At 47.3% G+C, this 22,455-nt stretch overlaps 3 protein-coding genes across 10 annotated transcripts in view; 1 reads left to right on the plus strand and 2 right to left on the minus strand.

The window, feature by feature from the left end:
* The window catches only part of nav2a (neuron navigator 2a), a 152,006-nt gene extending 135,190 nt beyond the window's left edge, over positions 1-16,816 (plus strand). For all 7 annotated transcript variants that reach the window (XM_052062435.1, XM_052062430.1, XM_052062432.1 and 4 more), the window contains 18 exons: positions 1,771-1,794; positions 2,138-2,212; positions 3,924-4,007; positions 4,077-4,200; positions 4,305-4,513; positions 7,449-7,621; positions 7,876-8,029; positions 8,119-8,299; positions 10,104-10,204; positions 10,283-10,378; positions 10,454-10,631; positions 11,634-11,869; positions 11,960-12,114; positions 12,910-12,981; positions 13,065-13,261; positions 13,338-13,456; positions 14,488-14,688; positions 15,896-16,816. In XM_052062435.1, the coding sequence (XP_051918395.1) occupies positions 1,771-1,794; positions 2,138-2,212; positions 3,924-4,007; positions 4,077-4,200; positions 4,305-4,513; positions 7,449-7,621; positions 7,876-8,029; positions 8,119-8,299; positions 10,104-10,204; positions 10,283-10,378; positions 10,454-10,631; positions 11,634-11,869; positions 11,960-12,114; positions 12,910-12,981; positions 13,065-13,261; positions 13,338-13,456; positions 14,488-14,688; positions 15,896-16,021 (2,505 nt within the window). In that variant the 3' untranslated portion in view covers positions 16,022-16,816. The remainder of the gene's footprint in view (positions 1-1,770; positions 1,795-2,137; positions 2,213-3,923; positions 4,008-4,076; positions 4,201-4,304; positions 4,514-7,448; positions 7,622-7,875; positions 8,030-8,118; positions 8,300-10,103; positions 10,205-10,282; positions 10,379-10,453; positions 10,632-11,633; positions 11,870-11,959; positions 12,115-12,909; positions 12,982-13,064; positions 13,262-13,337; positions 13,457-14,487; positions 14,689-15,895) is intronic.
* csrp3 (cysteine and glycine-rich protein 3 (cardiac LIM protein)) overlaps positions 1-22,455 on the minus strand; it is a 346,019-nt gene that overhangs the window by 150,328 nt on the left and 173,236 nt on the right. The window lies entirely within an intron of this gene.
* dbx1a (developing brain homeobox 1a) lies at positions 15,332-22,066 on the minus strand. Of its 2 annotated transcripts, XR_007961959.1 has the most exons (5): positions 21,657-22,066; positions 21,462-21,566; positions 19,464-19,663; positions 17,938-18,547; positions 15,332-15,343 (listed from the first exon to the last, which is right to left on the minus strand). XR_007961959.1 is itself a non-coding variant. In XM_052062558.1 (4 exons), exons 1-4 carry the CDS (start codon positions 22,000-22,002, stop codon positions 18,269-18,271), a joined length of 930 nt encoding a protein of 309 aa, XP_051918518.1. In that variant the 5' UTR covers positions 22,003-22,066; the 3' UTR covers positions 17,876-18,268. The 2 variants fall into 2 exon arrangements, 1 of the variants encoding a protein (XP_051918518.1); XM_052062558.1 differs by lacking the exon at positions 15,332-15,343 and having other exon boundaries at positions 17,876-18,547.

The raw sequence follows: 22,455 nt of genomic DNA on the forward strand, positions 1-22,455 counted from the left end.
GAATGGTTTACTCACCTGGGCAGGTCTTGCACACCAACTCCCATTTGGGCTCTTTCCCTCGAGTCCGAGTTTCGGCATTAAAATCAGACTGGAGGCATTATGATGACAACTTTATCCCTCACAGGCACTGGTACATCTTTTCAACTAACGGTAGGGTTGAGAAGGTCAGGGGGACTGCAGGGGTATTTCATGTCATCTTTTGCTCTTGGAGTCCAAAAAAAAAATAAGTGTCGAATATAAGGTGTTTGTTTGAGGGGATGAGATGAAGTCTGGAATGTTTGTGGAATGTTTTGTGTTTGGAAAGCTTCTCAAAACGTTGGCGTGTGAACATGTCCTGTCTTAGGTTGTAGGCGTTGTTGACTTGTGTGGCGCATGTCATGTCGTGAGAGAATCCTCGACTGACAGGCTGCCGTGTTGTGTACGGAGGAGCGGCGCATCGCATGTGCTTGATTGACAGCTGCGTGTGCATGCGCTCGCGTGCTGATCTCGCAACGGGGGAGAAAACCCCAAAAAAATCATTTGTGTTGTTTGTACAAGCTTTAGCGGCCCGGTAGTCCAGTGGTTAGCACGTCGGCTTCACAGTGCAGAGGTACCGGGTTCGATTCCAGCTCCGGCCTCCCTGTGTGGAGTTTGCATGTTCTCCCCGGGCCTGCGTGGGTTTTCTCCGGGTGCTCCGGTTTCCTCCCACATTCCAAAAACATGCGTGGCAGGCTGATTGAACACTCTAAATTGTCCCTAGGTGTGAGTGTGAGTGCGAATGGTTGTTCGTTTCTGTGTGCCCTGCGATTGGCTGGCAACCGATTCAGGGTGTGCCCCGCCTACTGCCCGAAGACAGCTGGGATAGGCTCCAGCAACCCCCGCGACCCTAGTGAGGATCAAGCGGCTCGGAAGATGAATGAATGAATGAATGAATGTACAAGCTTTTGTACAAGCAGTTTATCTCCAAACGTTCTTGATATTCAGGATAGTCGTTTACTGGAAGTGCGGAAACAAAACAAATCGGATTTGCTGTCTTGAAGGTGAACTCTGAAGAAAAAAATAAATTGCCAAATCAAAATTTTCAACCAATAATTGCCAAATCAAAATTTCGCTTTTAAAAAAACGTCCTTATATTGACAAGAAAGACTACATTTGATCATATTTACTTATAAAATATGGCGCGTAGGCTAACACCTCACAGCGTCACATAACTATATAAAAAAAACAAGAGTTGTATAGTGTAATAGTTATTTTATTTTATTTTTTTTACTAATAATCTCTCGTTACCCCGATGACATCACCCAAGGTTCCGTCTCATCGGCTTCCGAGCAGGAATATTAAAAGTTGTCAATTTTCTGTTTTCCAATTGAAATTTATGAAGGCGGATGAAATGTTCCGAAGAGATCCTTCAGGTACAGTAAATATGGGTGTCGCATATGTATATATATATTTTTTTTCGGGGTGTTTGTTTTTGTCAACAGTAGCAGGGCGTGTTGCATACGTGTGCACCTCGACTGCGCTGAGTCATTTTTATTATTGTTCCGATGGGAACAATATGACACGCTCGAGTGTAGCGAGACATGTCAGCAAAATGCCTTCAGGAAGAAAGCTTGCTGCTTTTCAGATATTTTACACCCACGCAGCCTTTGAGTTTAGAAGGGTTTGGGGTAACCTGAAATCTGGAACAATGAGTTGCGACATGTGATCTTGGCTGGTTGACAAGTCTCGGAACATCCCGTAATAAATCCCCCCGTTTTCTCTCTCTCTCTCTCTCATTGTCTCGTCTCACAGAACGAGGAGAAATCTCAGTCAGAGGTGAGTTCAAGGCTCTGCTTTCCTCTCGCTTAAATTTTCCACGTTCAATAGTCGGACGTGTCGGAACATTTAGGGGGCATTTTCACAGTCGTATCCTGTTACACGACGACTTGTCACCATTCAGTCTAACCATGTAAGCCACTCTTCTGTTCTGCACCTGTGGAGGCCACTACAAGGCACATTGTTGCATTTCATCTCTGCTCATATCCGAGTTGCGCTGTGGGGAACCGTCAGATATCACCATCCTCGTTTTATAAGCGTGTGCAAATTGCAGGTTTTTATGAGGCAGGTATGTCTGATTTTATGTCTGAGGGTTTGTTTGTTTTTTTTCCCATGTTCTCAGATCCGTAAATTACGCCGGGAACTGGATGCCTCCCAGGAGAAAGTTTCCGCCCTAACAACACAATTGAGTGCCAACGTGAGTGAATGTGCAAATACACCACACGCGTCCATCCGCCTCGCGTTTTTCGTGCCACGACACCGTGATTAGCAAACCGCTTGTTCATTGCTATCTGTTACGGAGATTTGCTCAGGCGCAAATTCCCTGTCGCAATGATATTCACGCTTATTTTCACTGCTCGTGCGCGGCAACTCCCACGGCTTGCCATTTTACATGCGAGGGAAGAGACATCAGAAAATCTTTGAACATCACCGGGCACGATACCCCCCTTCTTTCCGATGGCCTATGCTGAAGAAAAAAAAAAAGCTCTGTTGAATGTACTCAGGCGGCCCGGTAGTCCAGTGGTTAGCACGTCGGCTTCACAGTGCAGAGGTGCCGGGTTCGATTCCAGCTCCGGCCTCCCTGTGTGGAGTGTGCATGTTCTCCCCGGGGCTGCGTGGGTTTTCTCCGGGTGCTCAGATTTCCTCCCACATTCCAAAAACATGCATGGCAGGCTGTTTGAACACTCTAATTGTCCCTAGGTGTGAGTGTGAGTGCGAATGGTTGTTCGTTTCTGTGTGCCCTGCGATTGGCTGGCAACCGATTCAGGGTGTCCCCCGCCTACTGCCCGAAGACGGCTGGGATAGGCTCCAGCACCCCCCGCAACCCTAGTGAGGATCAAGCGGCTCGGAAGATGAATGAATGAATGTGCTCAATTTCATTTTGTCAAGTGGTTGCACGATATAAAAGCATCTGGATCCAAATATGTGTTTTAGTCGTCGACTTCATGGAAATGTATCTCGGTCCAGATGACGTTATTTCAAGCAACCACTTGCACAAAATGAACGTGAGTGAATTTAGCACACCGCATCCCCCCCCCCCCCCGCCCCCCCAAAGCACAAGTTTTGCTGTGCTTCACCGCTTATCTGCCGCCTGAGTCAGTACACGTCGGGGCTTTAACTGGAGATGACGGATATGCAGTGAAGGCAAAGGTCTTAGATTACAGCAGAGTCGTGTCTTAGTCCACCGCTGTGAGCCTGGCCCAGATGTGCCCCCCGGAGATTTACAAGCTAAGTGTCCAAGAGTCAGTGTGGGTGTACATTCGCGCGCATGGGTGTGTACGGTGGGAAGGCATCTTGGCAGGGGGGCGGCGGGGTGGAATAGAAAAGCAGCTAGGTTCACAGTGGGTCTATTTATGTGTGAGCAAGTGGCTGGAGGGGCGATTATTCTGGATGGTTTTAAGGGGTGCGGGGGGGTTATGGGGGGGGGGGGGGTGTTGTTCAAATGCAGGATTTTCACACCACCAAATCCCAAAAATAGACGACACATTTTCTGGACACGCCTTGATGCCCCAAAGCAAAAGACTCTGAGAAGATCTTTGTTTCCAGCAGTCTCATCTTTGAATCAGACATCAGTTAGTGCCTTACTCAGGTGTCGTACACAGACACACGCACACATTGAGTCGTCCTGCTGACACCTCGGGGTGCTATTTTCGCGTCCAGCCCAAGTTTTGCCGTGTCGACTTTCACACCCACAACGGCGCAGTTAGGAACAGGCGTTTGCGCCGTTGTGGGAGTGAACACAGCCCCTTTGATTCCTGACAAATTGAAGCGGCAAGTATTGTATCCAAATTAATATTCAATTTTTTGGGGAGCGGGGGGGTCAATTAGGGAAATTGTTTTCCACATGAGCGTACCACCAAACCAACAGATCTGATAATAAGCCGCTGTGTTTTGTCAATGTCCCGCAGGCTCACCTGGTGGCGGCGTTTGAGCAGAGTTTGGGCAACATGACCATCAGGTTGAAAAGTCTCACCTTGACTGCCGAGCAAAAGGTGGGGCAAAGTTTCATTTAACTCTGCAGAGTTGTCGCTTCAATCCACATTTCCCGTTTGATGTGGCAGGACTCGGAGCTAAATGAGTTGAGGAAGACGATCGAGCTGTTGAAAAAGCAGAACGCCGTCGCTCAGGCTGCCATCAATGGCGTCATAAACACTCCCGAGATCACCGCTAAAATGGACAGGACGGGTACGCACGGGCTTCTGTTCTTTTTGTGTTAGAAAAAAAAATACAATCAACAGGTTTGTTAGCGTGACTCCCAAAAGTCAAGTTATATAATTGCTCTGCTCCAGCTGGCAGTCACGGTGGTCTTCAGCAGCAGCAGCAGCAGCAGCAGCAGCAGCAGCAGCAGCGTCAACAGCAGCACCAACCAGACCTGCGAATCAGAAGGCAACACTCCTCCGACAGTGTCAGCAGCGTGGCCAGTGCGACCAGCCATTCCAGCGTGGGCTCCAACATGGACGCCGATGCTAAAAATAAGAAGAAAAACAAGAAGAATTGGGTAAGACAAAACAACGTTGAAACGGCCCGACTGTCAGATTTATTGCCCCACAGACATACCCTGTTTTTTTTGTTGGGTTTTTTTTCATTCTTTTTGTCTTTGTGTGTCTTGGCCTTGCATGTGTGGCTTTCCTCTTCAGACATCTTTCACCGGGGAAAAGGTGACTCATCCAAGGATTTGATTTTTGAGGTTTTTGGTCATTGGCAGGTCAAATCTCGTCAAGTCAACAGTATTTCTCGAGCACTTTCAAACAGCCATAACTGCATACAAAGTGCTGTACATGGAGCGATTTAACATGCACAATAAACAGTAAGACAAATCGGTAATAAAGGCGGTAGAAAGCACCAAACAGTAAAATCAAGAACAAATCTAAATCAAGTCAAGTCAAGTCAAACAGTATTTCTAGAGCACTTTCAAACAGCCATCACTGCATACAAAGTGCTGTACATGGAGCGATTTAACATGCACAATAAACAGTAAGACAAATCGGTAATAAAGGCGGTAGAAAGCACCGAAGAGCAAAATCAAGAACAAATCGTCAAAACGTTCAGCTTCCATCACTTGTTTTCAACTCATACTAAAACAGCAATTCGTAACTACTCGTCGACATGAGACAAGTAATAAAACAACCTCTGTAGACATCTAAAAAAAAACAAAAACAAAAACAAAAAAAAAAGGCTTGGAAATAACTTGATCTGCATGTCCACTTGTTCATGTAGTTTCTTGGTCAATCATAATGTCTAAGTAGTGAGCAGGCAATGACAAACTCTTCCTTCTTTGTGACTTGAAGACATTCTTGTGCACCGGAGGACAAGTCAGAGACGATGACGTAGGCAACTTCTCGCGTATCCGTTCTGTCACGTCACACCCGATCATCGTGTTGTAGAACTCGAGGTGGAGCTCTGCGCTGCTTTGTGCTGGTGTTAAAAGATGAGAGCTTGTGTCACCTTTCCTGCTTTCGGTGGCTATGATAATAAACAACCCCCCACCCCACCCCCCGACCCACTCCCCATGTCTGTGTTGGAAGACACAGACCTTGCTTAACCTTGCTGGGGGCTCTGACATGCTCCACTGCTCTATGTGTGTGTGTGTGTCAGATGCTGCATAGGATAGTGTGTCAGACAGTGATCATGATGTTTAAACCCCCCCAACCCCCCACCCCCGATACCATCGCTGTAGCCCGCTTTTGAACCCGACACGGCTCAAATGTTTGTCTCGCCATAACACATTAACACTCGCACACCGTGTGCTGTTTTGTCTCTCTGTCTTCATTTGCTTCGCTTCACGCGGCAGGTCTCTGAGGTAAGAGTAGAGTGCCGACTAAAAGCAGCGGAACGCTCTTTTTAGGTTACTAACCTGTTTCCTCCCCCCCGTCCCCCACACCCTCCTTTGCCGACTGCTACTTCTTTTTGAGCATTTTCCTCTCCGCAGCACTGCCTCCCCTTACTCACACCCCTTCTTGTAGGACTTGGAGCTCTTTTGAAAGAAAGAAAAAAAACCACCCTGAAATACTTTACCACTCTCAGAATAAAAAAAGATCTTAAGATATGCTTTATTTGATTATTATATTATTATCCATCCATCCATTTTCCGAACCGCTTGATCCTCACTAGGGTCGCGGGGGGCGCTGGAGCCTATCCCAGCCGTCTACGGGCAGTAGGCGGGAGACACCCTGAATCGGTTGGCAGCCAATCGCAGGGCACACAGAAACGAACAACCATTCGCACTCACACTCGCACCTAGGGACAATTTAGAGCGTCCAATCAGCCTGCCATGCATGTTTTTGGAATGTGGGAGGAAACCGGAGCACCCGGAGAAAACCCACGCAGGCCCGGGGAGAACATGCAAACTCCACACAGGGAGGCCGGAGCTGGAATCGAACCCGCTACCTCTGCACTGTGAAGCCGACGTGCTAACCACTGGACTACCGGGCCGCCATTATATTATTATATATTATTATATTGATAGATTATTATTATTATTTATCATTTGTTTTGTGTGATAGAAGACCTTGAGAAATGATCCCCAAAAAAGTACTTTCTGTGCCTAGACTCAAAAACAAGTGGGCAAAGGGTCTGAAGCATAACTCTGTTGGGGTAACATAAAGCAAGCTCCACGCAGGCACGCTTGGATGACTTTGATGTGAGGAAAACAAACTTCTGGATGAAGAGACACAAACACAAAGCTGCAAATTTGATATTGACTCCACATATTCAGTTAAGGTTAGGGTTAGGGGTTAGGGGTTAGGGGTTAGGGGTTAGGGTTAGGGTAACGCTAACTCCAGGCCCAGTAGTTAGCGCGACGATCTCACAGTGCAGAGGTCGTGGGTTCGATCCCGACCTCCGGCCTCCCTGTGTGGAGTTTGCATGTTCTCCCCGGGCCTGCGTGGGTTTTCTCCGGGTGCTTCGGTTTCCTCCCACATTCCAAAAACATGCGTGGTAGGCTGATTGAACACTCTAAATTGTCCCTGGGTGCGAGTGTGATGAGCGTGGATGGTTGTTCGTCTATGTGTGCCCTGTGATTGGCCGGCAACCGGTTCAGGGTGTCCCCAGCCTACTGCCCGAAGGCTGGGACAGGCTCCAGACCACCCCAGAGCCAATCGCCGATGACTCTTGCACTAAAGTGGAACTACGTTAAAAAAAAAATGAGAGTCATGAGAGTATCCCAGGGTGATTTTCCACGTTGCACAAAGCTGCTCGAAAGGTGCGAAACTACCGCCATTTTTCACTGTAGTGAATTCAATTTTGAAAATTATTTGAAGACAGACAACATTTGTCAAGACCGTCTCTGACTCACTCCGTTTTTCACAGCCAATTTCCACTGCTTTTCTTGGCATGACCCTGCACACCTCCTCCCTGCTCTTGGTTTTGGAGTGCGTCCAAGCCTTCAAAACAGCATTTTTATGTCTTTTTTGGGTTTTTTTTTTAACCTGCAGTTGCGAAGCTCCTTCAAGCAGGCGTTCAGCAAGAAGAAATCTCCCAAATCGGCTTCCTCCCACTCGGACATCGAAGAGATGACCGATTCTTCGCTGCCTTCCTCCCCGAAACTGCCTCATAACGGCGCCGCCGCGACCAATCACATGCTCAGGAACACGCACTCCAACTCGCTGTATGTACTCGTGTGTGTGTGTGTGTGTGTGTGTGTGTGTGTGTGTGTGTGTGTGTGGTGTGGTGTGTGTGTGTGTGTCTGTGTGTGTGTGTGTGTGTGTAATTTCGGGTCAATTATTGTCCAAAAAAAAGACATTTTTTTTTTTAAAGTTGAAGCAAACGTAAACAAAGCCCGGACACCACTTTGACAATAAAAATGCTGCAGCTCGTGTACCAAAAAATCTAGTTTTTTTTTTTTTATTTCAACACTTGCAGATTGTCGGAGTGTTTGGACAGTGAGGCGGAGACGGTAATGCAGCTGCGAAGTGAGCTCAGGGAGAAGGAGATGAAACTGACAGATATCCGCTTGGAAGCGCTCAGCTCCGCCCATCAGCTCGACCAGCTACGAGAGGCCATGAACCGCATGCAGGTACGAGCGCGCGGCTACGCGCGCGTCACTCGGCGGCGGACGTCCGCTCCCGCGTTTCAACGTGGCAACGTCGCCGTGCGCCTTCACAGCTGGAGATCGAGAAGCTGAAGGCGGAGAATGATCGCTTGAAGCTGGAGAGTCAAGGTAGCAGGACGGGTTCCCAAGCCTCCATTTCCTCGTCGCCTCCGCCGCACACGCGCAGCCAGCAGGTCCCGGCGTCCGGCGCGGGGGTCCCACAGCACCTCGCCACCGGCGAATCCACCAGTTTGGGTAAGCCGCGGATGTTGTCCTCAAACCTGCTGACAGACACTAAAAAAGGGAGATGTGAAAAACTTTGGAGACTTGGAAAAAGTGTCGATTCGGGTCGTCCGATATCAATTTGTTTCAGACCGATACTGACACCAAGTACTTGATGATCATTTCAATGAGCGCTGACGTGTCAAGCGGCCATCGTGTAGCACCACCTAGTGGCTTGGAAGACTTACTCAATGTCAGATTTTTTTAATTTTATTTTTTTTAAGTTTGGGTTTTGCCTAAAGTGTCAGGCCGATCCCGAAACCCGTCCTCGTTTCAATGGTTGCATTTTTTTCATGTAGCTTGCAAGGAGATTCACCTCAATCGACATGATGGATGTAAATGTTGAGGTTCATTTTTAGCTTTATTCTTTCAAACAAAACGAACAACAAAAAAAAATCGACACTCCTCACCTCTAAATGTGTTGTTGTGCACTTTCCCGACCTCCATGTAGGCAGCGTGGATTCTGTGATGGAGTGGACGGTTCGGTTCTGTTTTGAAACACTTCTGATACTCAATTTGAATGAATATCAAGTTTTATAAAGGATCGTCGGAGATAGGCACTCAGAAATAACGACAAGACACTTCTGGCTACCAACAATAGGCACTTTATTGGTCCCACACAGAAATGATAACACAGTTCAAACAAGTTGTATGAAGCTAAAAATGACGTACTCTTACCGTATGCCAGTAGGATGGAGAGCCAACATCCTCAGCAGAGTGAGCTTCGATACTCGCTGGGCGTCCGTACGCTACCCGCAGCAGACTCTACCGAATTATCGCGGTCTTCCTCCTTTTATTCTATAATGTGTGCTAGGGAGGGGGTGAGTGGCCATTCTCACTTCCCCCCAGCCACATTACTTTTGTTGTGTAACCAAGTGGCATATCTTATGAGAACATCCTGTTTTGTACTTTTTCCACATACTATCAGCAGATGTACTTCTGCCTTTAATCATGAGTTTTCGGCAATAACAGGATGTGTCTCAAGAGTTTCAGTAAAAACATGTTATTCAAGCATTTATGCAATAAACAAACTTTAAACACAATAATCATTAATACAACGATATATATTGATTATTAGGGCGGCCCGGTAGTCCAGTGGTTAGCACTTCGGCTTCACAGTGCAGAGGTACCGGGTTCGATTCCAGCTCCGGCCTCCCTGTGTGGAGTTTGCATGTTCTCCCCGGGCCTGCGTGGGTTTTCTCCGGGTGCTCCGGTTTCCTCCCACATTCCAAAAACATGCGTGGCAGGCTGATTGAACACTCTAAATTGTCCCTAGGTGTGATTGTGAGTGCGAATGGTTGTTCGTTTCTGTGTGCCCTGCGATTGGCTGGCAACCGATTCAGGGTGTCCCCCGCCTACTGCCCGAAGACAGCTGGGATAGGCTCCAGCACCCCCCGCGACCCTAGTGAGGATCAAGCGGTACGGAAGATGAATGAATTAATGAATGAATGAATATATTGATTAATGAAAACATCACTACACTATTTACTATACCAGGTTCCCATAAGTCAGTCCCTTGTGATTAAATTGGCCAAGTGTGTTGTGCTTATCGCCTTATTTGGGCTTGGAAAACTCCCCACGTCATTTAAAAGAATACTCGGTCTAGAAAATGGATGGATAGATTCAACACTTGTGGCCTGCGAGTGATTCGTCGCATTACTGGTCGCGCTAACAGACCAATCTTACAAGATCCGAGACAAGAAAACAATTGATTGAGCACTCTAGGGACGGTCGAGATAAAACGAGAGATCGGAATATTCATTGAGAATCTTGTCAGACATGCTGTTGGATGACACGGGTGGAGACGGGGGTCTGAGGAAGGAGGGCCGCCTCGTCAAGATCGTCGTCAGCCTCGACGAGGACGGCTTGTGGGGTCAGGTGAGACATCGATGGACCGCGAACCGTGCCGTTGACGTTTTTGATTTTGAAATCGATACGGGTGTTTCTCCATCGCAGGAGGCTCGCTGTCCCAGTTTTCTGATAGGTTGCATCGGTGTCAGTGGGAAAACCAAATGGGATGTGTTGGATGGAGTGGTCCGGCGCCTTTTCAAAGTAAGCGGCGACATCCAAAGCAATGGCTGACGGCGTTATTATACTCGTGACATTTGAATTTCCTCTGTCGACTAGGAGTATATCACGCACGTGGACCCGGTTAGCCAGCTCGGCTTAAACTCGGACAGCGTGGAGGGATACAACATCGGAGACATCCACAGGCCCCGCAGCCCCTGCGCTGCCCACACCCCCGAGCTGCTACCTTGTGGCTACCTGGTGGGCGACAGCAACACCATCAACATCCAGCTCAAAGGTATCACAATGTCCTCTTCAAAAGCCATTTTCGGATTGTTTTCGCTGTATATAAACTTCCATTGGGCGGCCCGGTAGTCCAGTGGTTAGCACGTCGGCTTCACAGTGCAGAGGAACCGGGTTCGATTCCAGATCCGTCCTCCCTGTGAAGAGTTTGCATGTTCTCCCCGGGCCTGCGTGGGTTTTCTCCGGGTGCTCCGGTTTCCTCCCACATTCCAAAAACATGCGTGGCAGGCTGATTGAACACTCTAAAATTGTCCCTAGGTGTGAGTGTGAGTGCGAATGGTTGTTCGTCTCTGTGTGCCCTGTGATTGGCTGGCAACCGATTCAGGGTGTCCCCCGCCTACTGCCCGGAGACGGCTGGGGTAGGCTCCAGCACCCCCCGCGCCCCTCGTGAGGAACAAGCGGTTCGGAATATGAATGAATGAATGAATGAATGAATGAATGAATGAATGAATGAATGAATGAATGAATGAATGAATGAATGAATGAATGAATGAATGGGCGGCCCGGTGGTCGACTGGTTAGTGTGTCGGCCTCGCGGTGCAGAGGTGCAAGGGTTTGATTCCGGCTGCGGTCTTCTTGTGTGGAATTTGCACGTTTTCGCGGTGCCTGAGTGGGTTTTCTTCGGGTACTCCGGTTTTCCTACCACATTCCAAAAACATACACGGCAAGTTAATGGAACACTCGAAATTGTGCCCAGGTGCGAGTGTGAGCGCCGATGGTTGTTTGTCTCTGTGTGCCCTGTAATTGGCTGGCAACTGGTTCAGGGTGTACCCCGCATACTACCCGAAAAACGGCTACGGTAGGTTCCAGCGCGACCCTTGTGAGGATAAGCGGATCAAATTGACAATTTGCCCCACTTGGGTGACAACATAGCCCGGCTGTGCCTTCCAAAATTGCCCGAGTGACTCCACAAATGTCGCCGCCGGTCGTGATGGGAGTCCCCATGAATGAAAAACAAATATTCAGCATGACAATCTAAGTTCTCCGTTCTCTGCAGGTGTGAGCAGTGACAGCGTGGACTCGCTGGTGTTTGACACCCTCATCCCCAAGCCGATGCTGCAGCGTTACGTCTCCCTGCTGAGGGAGCACCGCAGGGTCATCCTGTCGGGGCCCAGCGGCACGGGAAAGACGTATCTGGCCAATCAGCTTTCTCAACACTTGCTGCTCCTCGAGGGCCGACCTCTGACCCCTCAAGCCGTCGTCACGTTCAACGTGGATCACAAATCCAGCAAGGTGATCACACGGATGGCGTTGCACTTTATTTTATCATGAGAGTTTTTGAAATAGAAATGATGTGGCGTCTGAAATGCTTCCTCCCCGTAGGAGCTTCGGCAGTATCTATCGGGATTAGCCGAGCAGTGCGGCGGCGGGGTGGCGGGTGAGGAGAGCCCTCTAGTGGTCATCCTGGACAACCTGCATCACATCAGCTCACTGAGCGAGATCTTCAACGGCGTCTTCAGCAGCAGCCACGAACACAGGTTGGTCAGACTCAAAGGCGTGTATGTGTACGCCAAAGTATCCAGAAAAATATTTTTTTTCCCCTTTTTCGTCTAAGAAATTTTGTAATTTTGAGGGGATTTTTTTGGGGTGGGCAGTTGAGGGGGCTGAGCTATTGAATATTCATTCATTCATTCATCTTCCGAGCCGCTTGATCCTCACTAGGGTCGTGGGGGGTGCGTTTTTGGAATGTGGGAGGAGACCGGAGCACCCGGAGAAAACCCACGCAGGCCCGGGGAGAACATGCAAACTCTACACAGGGAGGCCGGAGCTGGAATCGAACCCGGTACCTCTGCACTGTGAAGCCGATGTGCTGCGATAGGCTCCAGCACCCCCCGCGATCCGAGTGAGGATCAAGCGGCTCGGAAGATGAATGAATGAATATCAGTTTTTGTGCAACTTCACTTGGCATTTATGATTTTAAGCCAGAAAAATATTATTTTTTTTCTTGCCAGAACTTTTGCAACCTAAAATGACACCTCGGGAGGAAACAAAGAATTCTTCCACTTGACGTGACCAAAATCCTACAAAATATCCCCACTTAGAGTATTACACCGGCCGTGCCTATAGTGAGCAACACGTATCATCAGCACGCCGTATGATATCATTATTGTGGCGATTCTTGTTAAAACGGCGCAAATTTCACGGCAATCATAATGAACAAAAAGCTAGCCCTCCGCACGGCTAATGTTAATGTTTGTATGCCGGCACAAGTGGAATTTACGACTTTGGCAGGCCATGAAGATCTTACCGATGTGCATTATGTCTCCCTTCAGCCCATATATCATCGGCACAATGAGTCAAGCTACGTCGTCTGCGCCCAACTTGCAGCTTCACCACAACTTCAGGTACGCATTTTTTGTTGGGTTTGCTTTTTTTTGGGGGGGGGGGGTTAATAATCCTTAAAATTTAAGACGCGTCTTATCATCAGGTGGGTGCTGTGCGCCAACCACACGGAGCCGGTCAAAGGCTTCCTGGGACGCTTCCTGCGTCGGAAGCTGATGGAGATGGAAATAGGCAGTCGGACGCGCAACGTGGAGCTGGTGAAGATCATCGACTGGATCCCGAGGGTGTGGCACCATCTCAACCGTTTCCTGGAGACGCACAGCTCATCGGACGTGACCATAGGTGCGCTCATTTTGTAAAAGTGGGCGTCAGCGGCGAGACGACCCGCCGCTCACGTCTGTGCATCGCTGGCTGACAGGTCCTCGCCTCTTCCTGTCGTGTCCGATCGATGTGGAGGGATCCAGGGTTTGGTTCACGGACCTCTGGAATTACTCCATCATTCCCTACATGCTGGAGGCCGTTCGGGAAGGATTGCAGGTGACACACGCTCATACTTTTGAGGCTTTCGCGAAACAAATTAACATTTATTAACACGGAAATGCGGGCGGCCCGGTAGTCCAGTGGTTAGCACGTTGGCTTTACAGTGCATAGGTACCGGGTTCGATTCCAGCTCCGGCCTCCCTGTGTGGAGTTTGCATGTTCTGCCCGGGCCTGCGTGGGTTTTCTCCGGGTGCTCCGGTTTCCTCCCACATTCCAAAAATATGCATGGCAGGCTGATTGAACACTCTAAATTGTCCCTAGGTGTGAGTGTGAGTGCGAATGGTTGTTCGTCTCTGTGTGCCCTGTGATTGGCTGGCAACTGATTCAGGGTGTCCCCCTACTGCCCGAAGACAGCTGGGATAAGCTCCAGCACCCCCCGCGACCCTAGTGAGGATCAAGCGGCTCGGAAGATGAATGAATGGATGAATGAACTTGGAAATGCACAAAAAAAAATTGTACTCTTCGCAGGGAATTTTTCCATTTTTATTTTGTGTTGACTGTATTGATTTCTTTATTTTAATCTATGGAATATTTGTTGAGTGCAAGACAAAGAAAATTTGTAAACAAACAATGGTTTTGCCATTAATTAATTTGAGTAAAGATGTTTTTTCAGTTAGTCACTGTTTTTTTTTTTTTTTTTTAAATATTATTTTCATTTTTATTATGTTAACGAAAAGGTTTTTTATTTTTTATTTGTTTTATTATTTATATTATTATATAAATATATATATAATATTTTATATTATATATTTATATTATTTAATATTTTAATTTTATTATTATTATTTTTTTGGTTAGTTATCGTTCACTGTAGTAACCTTGCCCATTGGGTACTGGCACTGATTCCGAGGTACCGTTTCTCCAAAGCCGCCTTATCTTGACGCTCTAATCATTTCCCTTTCGTACACATCTTCATCAGAGAAACAAAAAAAAAAACTAAAATAATGTAAACTTACCATTTCTATCAGACTGAAAATGATTTTTTTGGGGGGGGCCGTTTGCGTCATCCCGCTCTGTGCTCTGTTCAGCTGTATGGCCGCAGAGCTGCGTGGGAGGACCCCGCCGCCTGGGTGATTGACACCTACCCGTGGTCGGCTACGCCCGCTGCAGCCGATTGGCCCCCGTTGCTGCAGCTGCGGCCAGAGGACGTGGGATTCGATGGCTACTCGGCCCCAAGGGAAGGTTTCCGGAAAGAGCCGCCTCAGAGCGATAGTGACGCCGACCCACTGGTGAGTCAGGTTGCAAAACTTCCGGGAATTTTCAAATTCCCATGGAATTTTCAAAATTGGAGATTGGTGTCACCCTAATTGAGGACAAGCTCACATCCAACTGTTTGACGTTTGACGTCTCACCCGAAATATATTACGACGCCTAATTTATTGTTAACTCATTCAGTACCAGCCAATTCTGGACCAAGTCTGAAAAGACGTTTAAAAACGTCTTTGGGAGTGAACGAGTTAATGTTGAAGAAGAAGAAGAAGAAGAAGAAAACCTTTATTAGTCTCGCAATGGAGAAATTCCAGATTCACAGCAGCAAAGTTATGAAAGGAAGAAGTAGAACAACAAAAAAATAGGAGCTGCTGGAAAGGCAGCCACTCTCGCGGCGCCATTTTGAAGTCAAAATAACAAAAAATAACACAAGACAACACATAGGACAGAGACAGTCGTGCAATCTTCACAAATTTTCTGCATACACTTTGTTGTCTGAAGCAGTTCTAGATGAAAGAGGAGAGGATCAAAGTGTCCTTTCACCAGTGGATCAGAGACATCATGCTGAAAAATGTGCACACGTCTGCTACAAGCAAAGTTTTGAAAGCAAACACGAAGCTGTAGCGTCCATTGACGAAAAGAGATTAGTTCACTTCTCCTGTCCCACATAATCCGCTTCAAACTCCAAGCCGCGACTCCCAGCTCCAAATCCGCATCGGCACGCCGCGCCAACGCTCCTTTCTTCTCATCGTCGGCTCCTCAAGACCTCCATCCATCCAGCCGCAGACCGTTCAACAGCACCGATCTCTCCGCTGAACAAAGCGGGGCTGTGAAAAATGCTGCCCATTACAGGCACAAGACACAAGCGCCCCGGGACTGTCCAGCAACGACAGTCAAATGGCGCCGACATTCCTCCAGTCAAAAACAGTGCTGGTATACCCATGCTGCCGAGAAGGCGCAACCACCAAGCACAGAGTCTCCTCCTTGATGAATGTTGTGGCCAAAAAATGCTGAAAAAGGTCCACATCAAGTCCACACGACGTAACAACAAACACAAAGTGACAAAAGAAACACAAGAACAACAAAAAAAAAGCAAGGCTCATGAGAGCACTTGCTGACGGCTGCCTACTCGGGCGCCATCTTGACTTACTTGTATATCCGATAATCACATCTGCTTTTGTCGACTGCGCAACTCAATAAAAGCAACTTTTGACTGCATCCCGCTAGATGAACATGCTGATGCGGCTGAAGGAGGCAGCGACATCGTCGAGCCCGCAGAGCTACGACAGCGACTCCAACAGCAACAGCCACCAGGACGACATCCTGGACTCGTCACTGGAGTCCGCCCTGTGATGCATTCGAGACGCGGCCTCGTCGGCTGCGTCGTCGCCACCGCCAGACTGCTCTCACTGTGAGAATTTGCTCGAAAATCCAGCCACCTTCAATTAATTTGGGTGCAGGCAACCCAAATACGATCGGTGTTTCCGAGGACATAAGGGCAACTCAAGTTTTTGCTGCACTGTGTTGTTGTTGTTTTTTCTTTCTTGGTTTTGATTTGTTTTTCACCACTGTGGCCCGCGGCTCCTCTGGGAAGGAGCTTTTTTTGACATCAGCGTCAGACAGAATAAAAGCACAGCGCCCGACAACGTTCGAGGCGTCATTGCGATCAGCACCAGCCGTCAATCAGCGTAGCCTCCCATCCACCCTCCACTAAGTGACATGATCAGGCGACAGTGCACCTGTCCGACCAGCAGGTGGCGACAGATGCTCCTCAACTGAAAAGACCACTGTGGGCATGGCGCAGCTGCACTTGACACTTTTGCGCCACTAAATTCTTTTTTTTTTTACATTCAGAGCGATTATTGTTATGCGCATGAATTTGACGACGTAGCAGATATGCTAGCAAACGCTGTAGCAAAAAGTAAGAAGAACGGCACCTGATATAAGTCATGAGACAATAGAAAGGAGTGAATTAGGCCAAGTCAATGCAGAGCATTTTGCTTTGATTCCATGTTTACGGTAACAAAAAAAAGTATCCTTTTGCATGTTCTGGTTTAGAGTTCCACTTTTACCTCCACACGCGTTCTTGCTCTGACTCCATAAGATCTTCCTGGTCATTCGTAGCACAAAGATCTAAAGGTGCTATTGCCTTACTTTTTTTTTTCCAACAAATGTACTTTGGTTCTTTCTTGGTCTCACAGACCGTAAACATCGAGGGCTCTGAGTCGACTCTCTCCAAACTTTTGGTTGGGAAGTGTCGCCAATTCATCAAGACCAATACTGTGTGAAGAAATAGAACAAGTGAATGGGTAATAAAATTGGATTTGCACACTTGGCCCACCGATGAGAAGCTAGCGAATAGAAGAGAAGACAGTACATTTCGAACAAGCTTGCTGTTCCAAATCGGTGGTTGAGTTTGCTATTTTTATACCTCATCCCACGCTATTTGATCACATACTCTTTTGATGATTTATGGGGGAGTGTGGAAACAAATGTATATGCTGCTTTTGTTTGATAGAACTGATTTACAGGTTCAATGTATGAAAATACATGAGGTCAAAAGACAATGTAAGAAGACGGTTGTACTTTTTTTTTTTGAAACCTCACAGCTGCCTTTTAAGTTGGGCAGACAAGCAGTTTAAAAAAAAACAAAACATGTTGCCCGGCACAGCATCAATCCAATGTCTTTGTTGTTGTTGTCACCAATTCTATGCAACATTCATCGGGATCTTCAGTGGAAGCCAAAAGCTGAATGTGCACTGCTGAAAGTGACGTGCAGCATGGAAGCGCGTCACCTTTGTGGCCCTTTTGTTGACCGTGTGTTTGTCTGGGTCCTCATAAGCACAAAAGAGACTTGAGAGGTGTTGATGTTGTTCCAGTATTGAACTATTATTTTCTTTTTTTTTGTTTGTTTTTAAACTTACAAGCTCAATGAATGTTTAGCCTTCTTTGCTATGTAACATACTGTTGACTTTGTAAATACTTAATGATTTTGGACGACACTTTTCTAGCTGATTTGTTACGGTACTTGAAAATGAGTATTTTGTGTACAGTCTCTTTACATCTGAGCACTCTGGTGCTTTTTTTCTTGTCATCGCTGAGATTCTATCACTGTCTTAGTCTTAAGTTATTGTGGTTGAATAAAACAATTGATTATTTATGATTGGATTTGGGATCACCGTTCACTTTTTTTTTTACAGGACACACTAGGCTGTGAACATGTTTATTTGGTATTTGTACAAAAAGTAAAATGAACATACAGTATATACACCACATAATACAACAAATTCATATAAATTAATGAAATAGCTACATCTTTTTTTTCAATAAACAACTCTATTCAAGGTGAAGGTAAAATCAACTCAATTGGCATAAAATTCCATACAAAATTGTACAAAACACTGTACATTTCAACGAAGCTGTGCAAAAACAGCAAATGGCTGCTCAGAAGCAGATCCTGTCCAGTGCGCGTGCGCTGCTTGGAAACTTTTTTTTTTTTTAATTGAAAACTAAATGGCAGCTGTGGGGTCGTGAGCCAGAACGGATTCGTCTTCCAACCGTTTCATGGGGAGGAAAAAAAAATAAGTCTCGTGAAAAGTCCTACGATACGGTGATTTCCTCTTCGTCCGACTCTGAGAAGTCCGAGTGCTTGCTGGAGAGCGACGGCGACGAGACGCCGCAGGAGCCCGTCGTCTGCCTGCCAAAAGTTTCGTCCTCGTCCTCCTCGTCGTCTTCGGACTTCTTACCCACGTCGCTGAGGTCCGGGTGCGGGTTAGCTTTGGTGGGCAGCGTCTGCTCGCGGCAGCCGCCGGACGATAGCAGCTCGCGCTCCTTCGAATTCCTCCACTTCATCCGCCTGTTCTGGAACCAAATCTTCACCTGCGAAGACACAAGGCGAGTTACGTAAGTGACGTAACAAAGGTTTTTGTTGCCAAAAAAGTGCAGACGTGCGTGATGACGCCTTTCCGCATTTACGTAAACCCGCCATTCTCAAACAAAAAAAATCAGTTCCGTTGTATTATCACATCTCGTAAATTTAAATTGTAGTTGCGCTTCGTCAATTCGTTTCAGTACACATTTTATTAATTTCTGTGTGCACTCTCTTAAGTTTTAATTGAATCATTGTGTTTTGGTTTTCAATGTTGGTTATGCTTGGACAGTCCAGTACTTGGTGTGAAAAGTTTTAGAACCACTGACGAATAGTTAATTCCAGATAACACAACGCAGTCAAAGGCAAAACTACCGCTGACTGAGCTCAGCAACTAAATATTTTGAAAAATGTTCATTTGTAGTAGTCAAATTTGTTTGTTTATCATCACATTAAAAAATGTTTGCTATATTCATATTTCTAATCGATATAAGCTAAAATCTATATTCGTTTAGTTTCAACCACTCTTGGTGACATATTTAAATGCATGTATTTAAATGCTCACAATGCATTTTTTGCAACTGCGTGTTCATGTCGTTTAGAGTGTTGGTTTCACTTTTCAAAGGTTTCCAAACAAATTTCTAAAGTCGCAACATTTGATGTTTGGTACTTTTTTATGGTGGAGAGGAAGGTGTACAAATGTTGCTTGACTTAAAAGTTATAAATCTAGCAACAAAAATGCTATGGTGATAAGTGAGCGACGTAAGTCGAATCTGTCAGTCAATCACTAACAGCATTCTAATTAATATTTGAATGAAAAGCACTTACGGTCCCTAAATATAAAACAATCGAATGAAAAGAGAGTATGTACGACCTACAGCCTAACTCCAAATGTTCCGATATGGTTGTATCTCAAGATGTTTTTACCTGTGAATCTTTCAGGCCCAGTTTGGAGGCCAGCTTCTTCCTGTCCGGCTTGCTGATGTACTTCTGTTTTTGGAACATTTTCTCCAAAGCTTTGCGCTGCACATCAGAGAAGACGGCCCTCCGCAGCATCCCTCTGCGGGGCTTCCCTCGGGCAGCTAGCGGCCACGAGAAAGTCCCTGGGATCGGCACAGCGGAAGAAGCTGTGGAAATGCCACACACCAAAAAAAAACAAAACAACAGGTAAATCAAAACCAATTAATGACATAACCGTGTGTTATCATTGAGGGTGTTGGCACTGGGTCTCGTTTTCTTTTTTGGAGCGAAATGGCACGAGGTGACTAATTAGCACATTGGGAGCATTGGTATGTAAACGAGGCAGCCTTTTCTTGAAGGAGGCCTGCGTGGGCGGATAGAGGAGTTAATAAAGCGTGAACGGTAATTGTGTAGTAATGAACTAACACAGAAAAGACTCTGGACAGGCGGCGAAGGCCATATATTACGGCCACAAAAGGAGATTTACACTTTCAAACTAAACACAACCGCATACCAGAATACTGATGCCCGAAAAGCGCGGAGGGAATGGCCCCCCTGCCTGCCCCCCCCCCTTCCCCTTCTTCTTCTTGCTGCCCTCAAATCATTTTCATTAAATGAACACGAAAAGCTATTGAGGACGCTAAGTTTCTTTGTTGGCCCATTCAACCAAGCCCATAAAAGGGACTCAGTCGCCATTATGATTAGTCTGAATGAAAGACTTTTATAGACTTTTCTAAGAGATTATTCTTCATCTCGGCTCGCCATCGCCCGCTGGAGAGGCAAGTGAGAGAGGGAGAGAGAGAGATTATAAGCAAAAACATCCTCAGCAGAGAGATTTTAAAGCACCTTTTGGTGGCAAGAAGCACGACGAAACATTGGTTCTGATTTGAACGCGATTGGACCGGTGGTCACGTGACGCTTTATGTCATGTGTCAACATTAAGGCCAGGGGCCACACACATCCTTGTATGGGTGTGTGTGTAAAGTAAGCACATCATATATTCACTCATTTGTTGCTCAATTATGTACAAAAGTACACATTGACTACATTTTTAAGTGGGGGGTGCTGTCGACTGAAAATGAGATCACAGTGCTCAGCTTGTGAAAGTCACATGACCAAAAACAGGTGAGCTGTGATTGGTTGTTACCTGATCCCTTTGGCAAGGTGATGTCATTTTCAGTGGACGGCAAATCAAGTGGCAAAATGGCCGCCCGCCCCCTCAGATGGATAAAAATTGGTGGATTTTGCGGCTAAATTCATAATATTAATCGAAATGCCCTGTTTATAATACTTGGGTGCAAAACATTTTTGACTGAAATGTGAAGACATTTAACAAAGTGAATAAATTGCAAGCGTTTTTGACAAGCATTTGGGTTTGTGTCATCAATTATAACAAATCCTCTCTTGACTTTGGATTTCAAAACTAGCTATTTGTCGATTTCTTGTCAATCTAAATGGCTCCACAACATCGAAACCATAACTACAACGTGACCCTCGACAAAAACGACTTTGACACCCCCCCCAACCCCCCACCCCGCTCTATGTGAGCTTGTGAGAATATAGAAATCGTTCAATGGCGGCTAATGGGGAAATTAGTGCATGACTGGTAAAAGTCACTCTCCGGGGTGGGTGGTTCACCGCGGTGGGGGCTGACCAAATTGGTCACGGTGCCGAAAAAAAAAAAAAAGAACTTTTGTTGGCAACTAATGCGCCCGGTGGCCCCCTGGGCTCTGTGGGAAAAAATATCTCTTAAAAAAAACGCAATTGAATGGATAGCTGGGGGGGCCATAACTGGCCACCCCGCCTCTAATTTAGAGCGTGACGATTAGGGATAATTGGTTAATTAGGCGGTGGGTGGGTCTGGGCCAGAGGCCATTAGAGAACCACGCAATTTAAAAAAGAAATCTTGCAGTGTTTCTATTTTGGAGAGAAGGCGATTGGGGGGAGAGGGGGGGGGGTACATACATGCGTGTAAATAAGGCGTCCTGAACATGGGCTGGAAGGTTCCGTCAAAGCAGGGGACGTGGAAGCTCTTGGAGTGCATGCTGTGGACTGTTGGGGGCGAGGGTGCTGCAGGGGGGGTGGGGGGGGGTGATACAAGTTAGAATCAGGTTCACGCTGACGTGGCGTGGCGTGGGGTGCGGTGGGGGTAAAACTTACGTGTCTTTGGCGACGGCGCAAGGATGGCGCTCACCCCAAACTTGAGGAAAGTTGCATCCTTGCTGCCGGACGTTTTGGGCGAGCACGACTCGCGCGTCACGGTGCCGTTGTTGGGCGAACCTCGATCCACGCGCGCGTCCGCGAAAGATAGAGCGGTGGCAGCCGTCGGCGGCGTCCGGTTGAGGAAGGCGGCGGGTCGGCTTATCCGCAGTAGGTCCTCCACGAGGAAGCCGGAGTGGGTCGGCAAAGCGGCCGGCAAACTGTGATGAAGCGGTAAAGCGGCGGCCGCTGGCCGGTAGAGGCCCGGGTAGAGGGCGGGGGGCGCGATGACGCTTGGGATCATCATGGTCCCGACTCGTGCCTGACAAGTACTCCGCAGTATCTTAGCGAAGGGGAACTTGTCGAGTGTTTGCAAAAAAAGTCCTCTGTGGTCTCCTCGCGGTGGGCGCGGGAGCTTTATAGCTGCGCCCCCCCCCCCCCCACCGCAACCCCCACCGTAACCCCCTCGACGCCCACCCCTCTCGGGCCTGACAGGCTCAACAATGGAGCCAAACAAAGTTCTCCTCAAGGGCCGCTTTCATTGCCCCCCCCACCTTCTCGAGCAATGCGATTGGCCGGGGAGGGCGCAATTTATGATTGCATTCGACTTCATAAGCAAGCAAGACACAATGTGGCAACCACAAAGGAGGTCCACTCATCACTTTTGCATATGGACCACTTTCCTTTCACCGTATTGTGTTGGGCCGAGGCAAGCTGCCTAATTAAAGACCAATCTTTACATATTGTCTCATTATCCGGG

This window comes from Hippocampus zosterae, chromosome 4, assembly GCF_025434085.1.
Source record: "Hippocampus zosterae strain Florida chromosome 4, ASM2543408v3, whole genome shotgun sequence".
In the NCBI taxonomy this organism is placed as follows: Eukaryota; Metazoa; Chordata; class Actinopteri; order Syngnathiformes; family Syngnathidae; genus Hippocampus; species Hippocampus zosterae.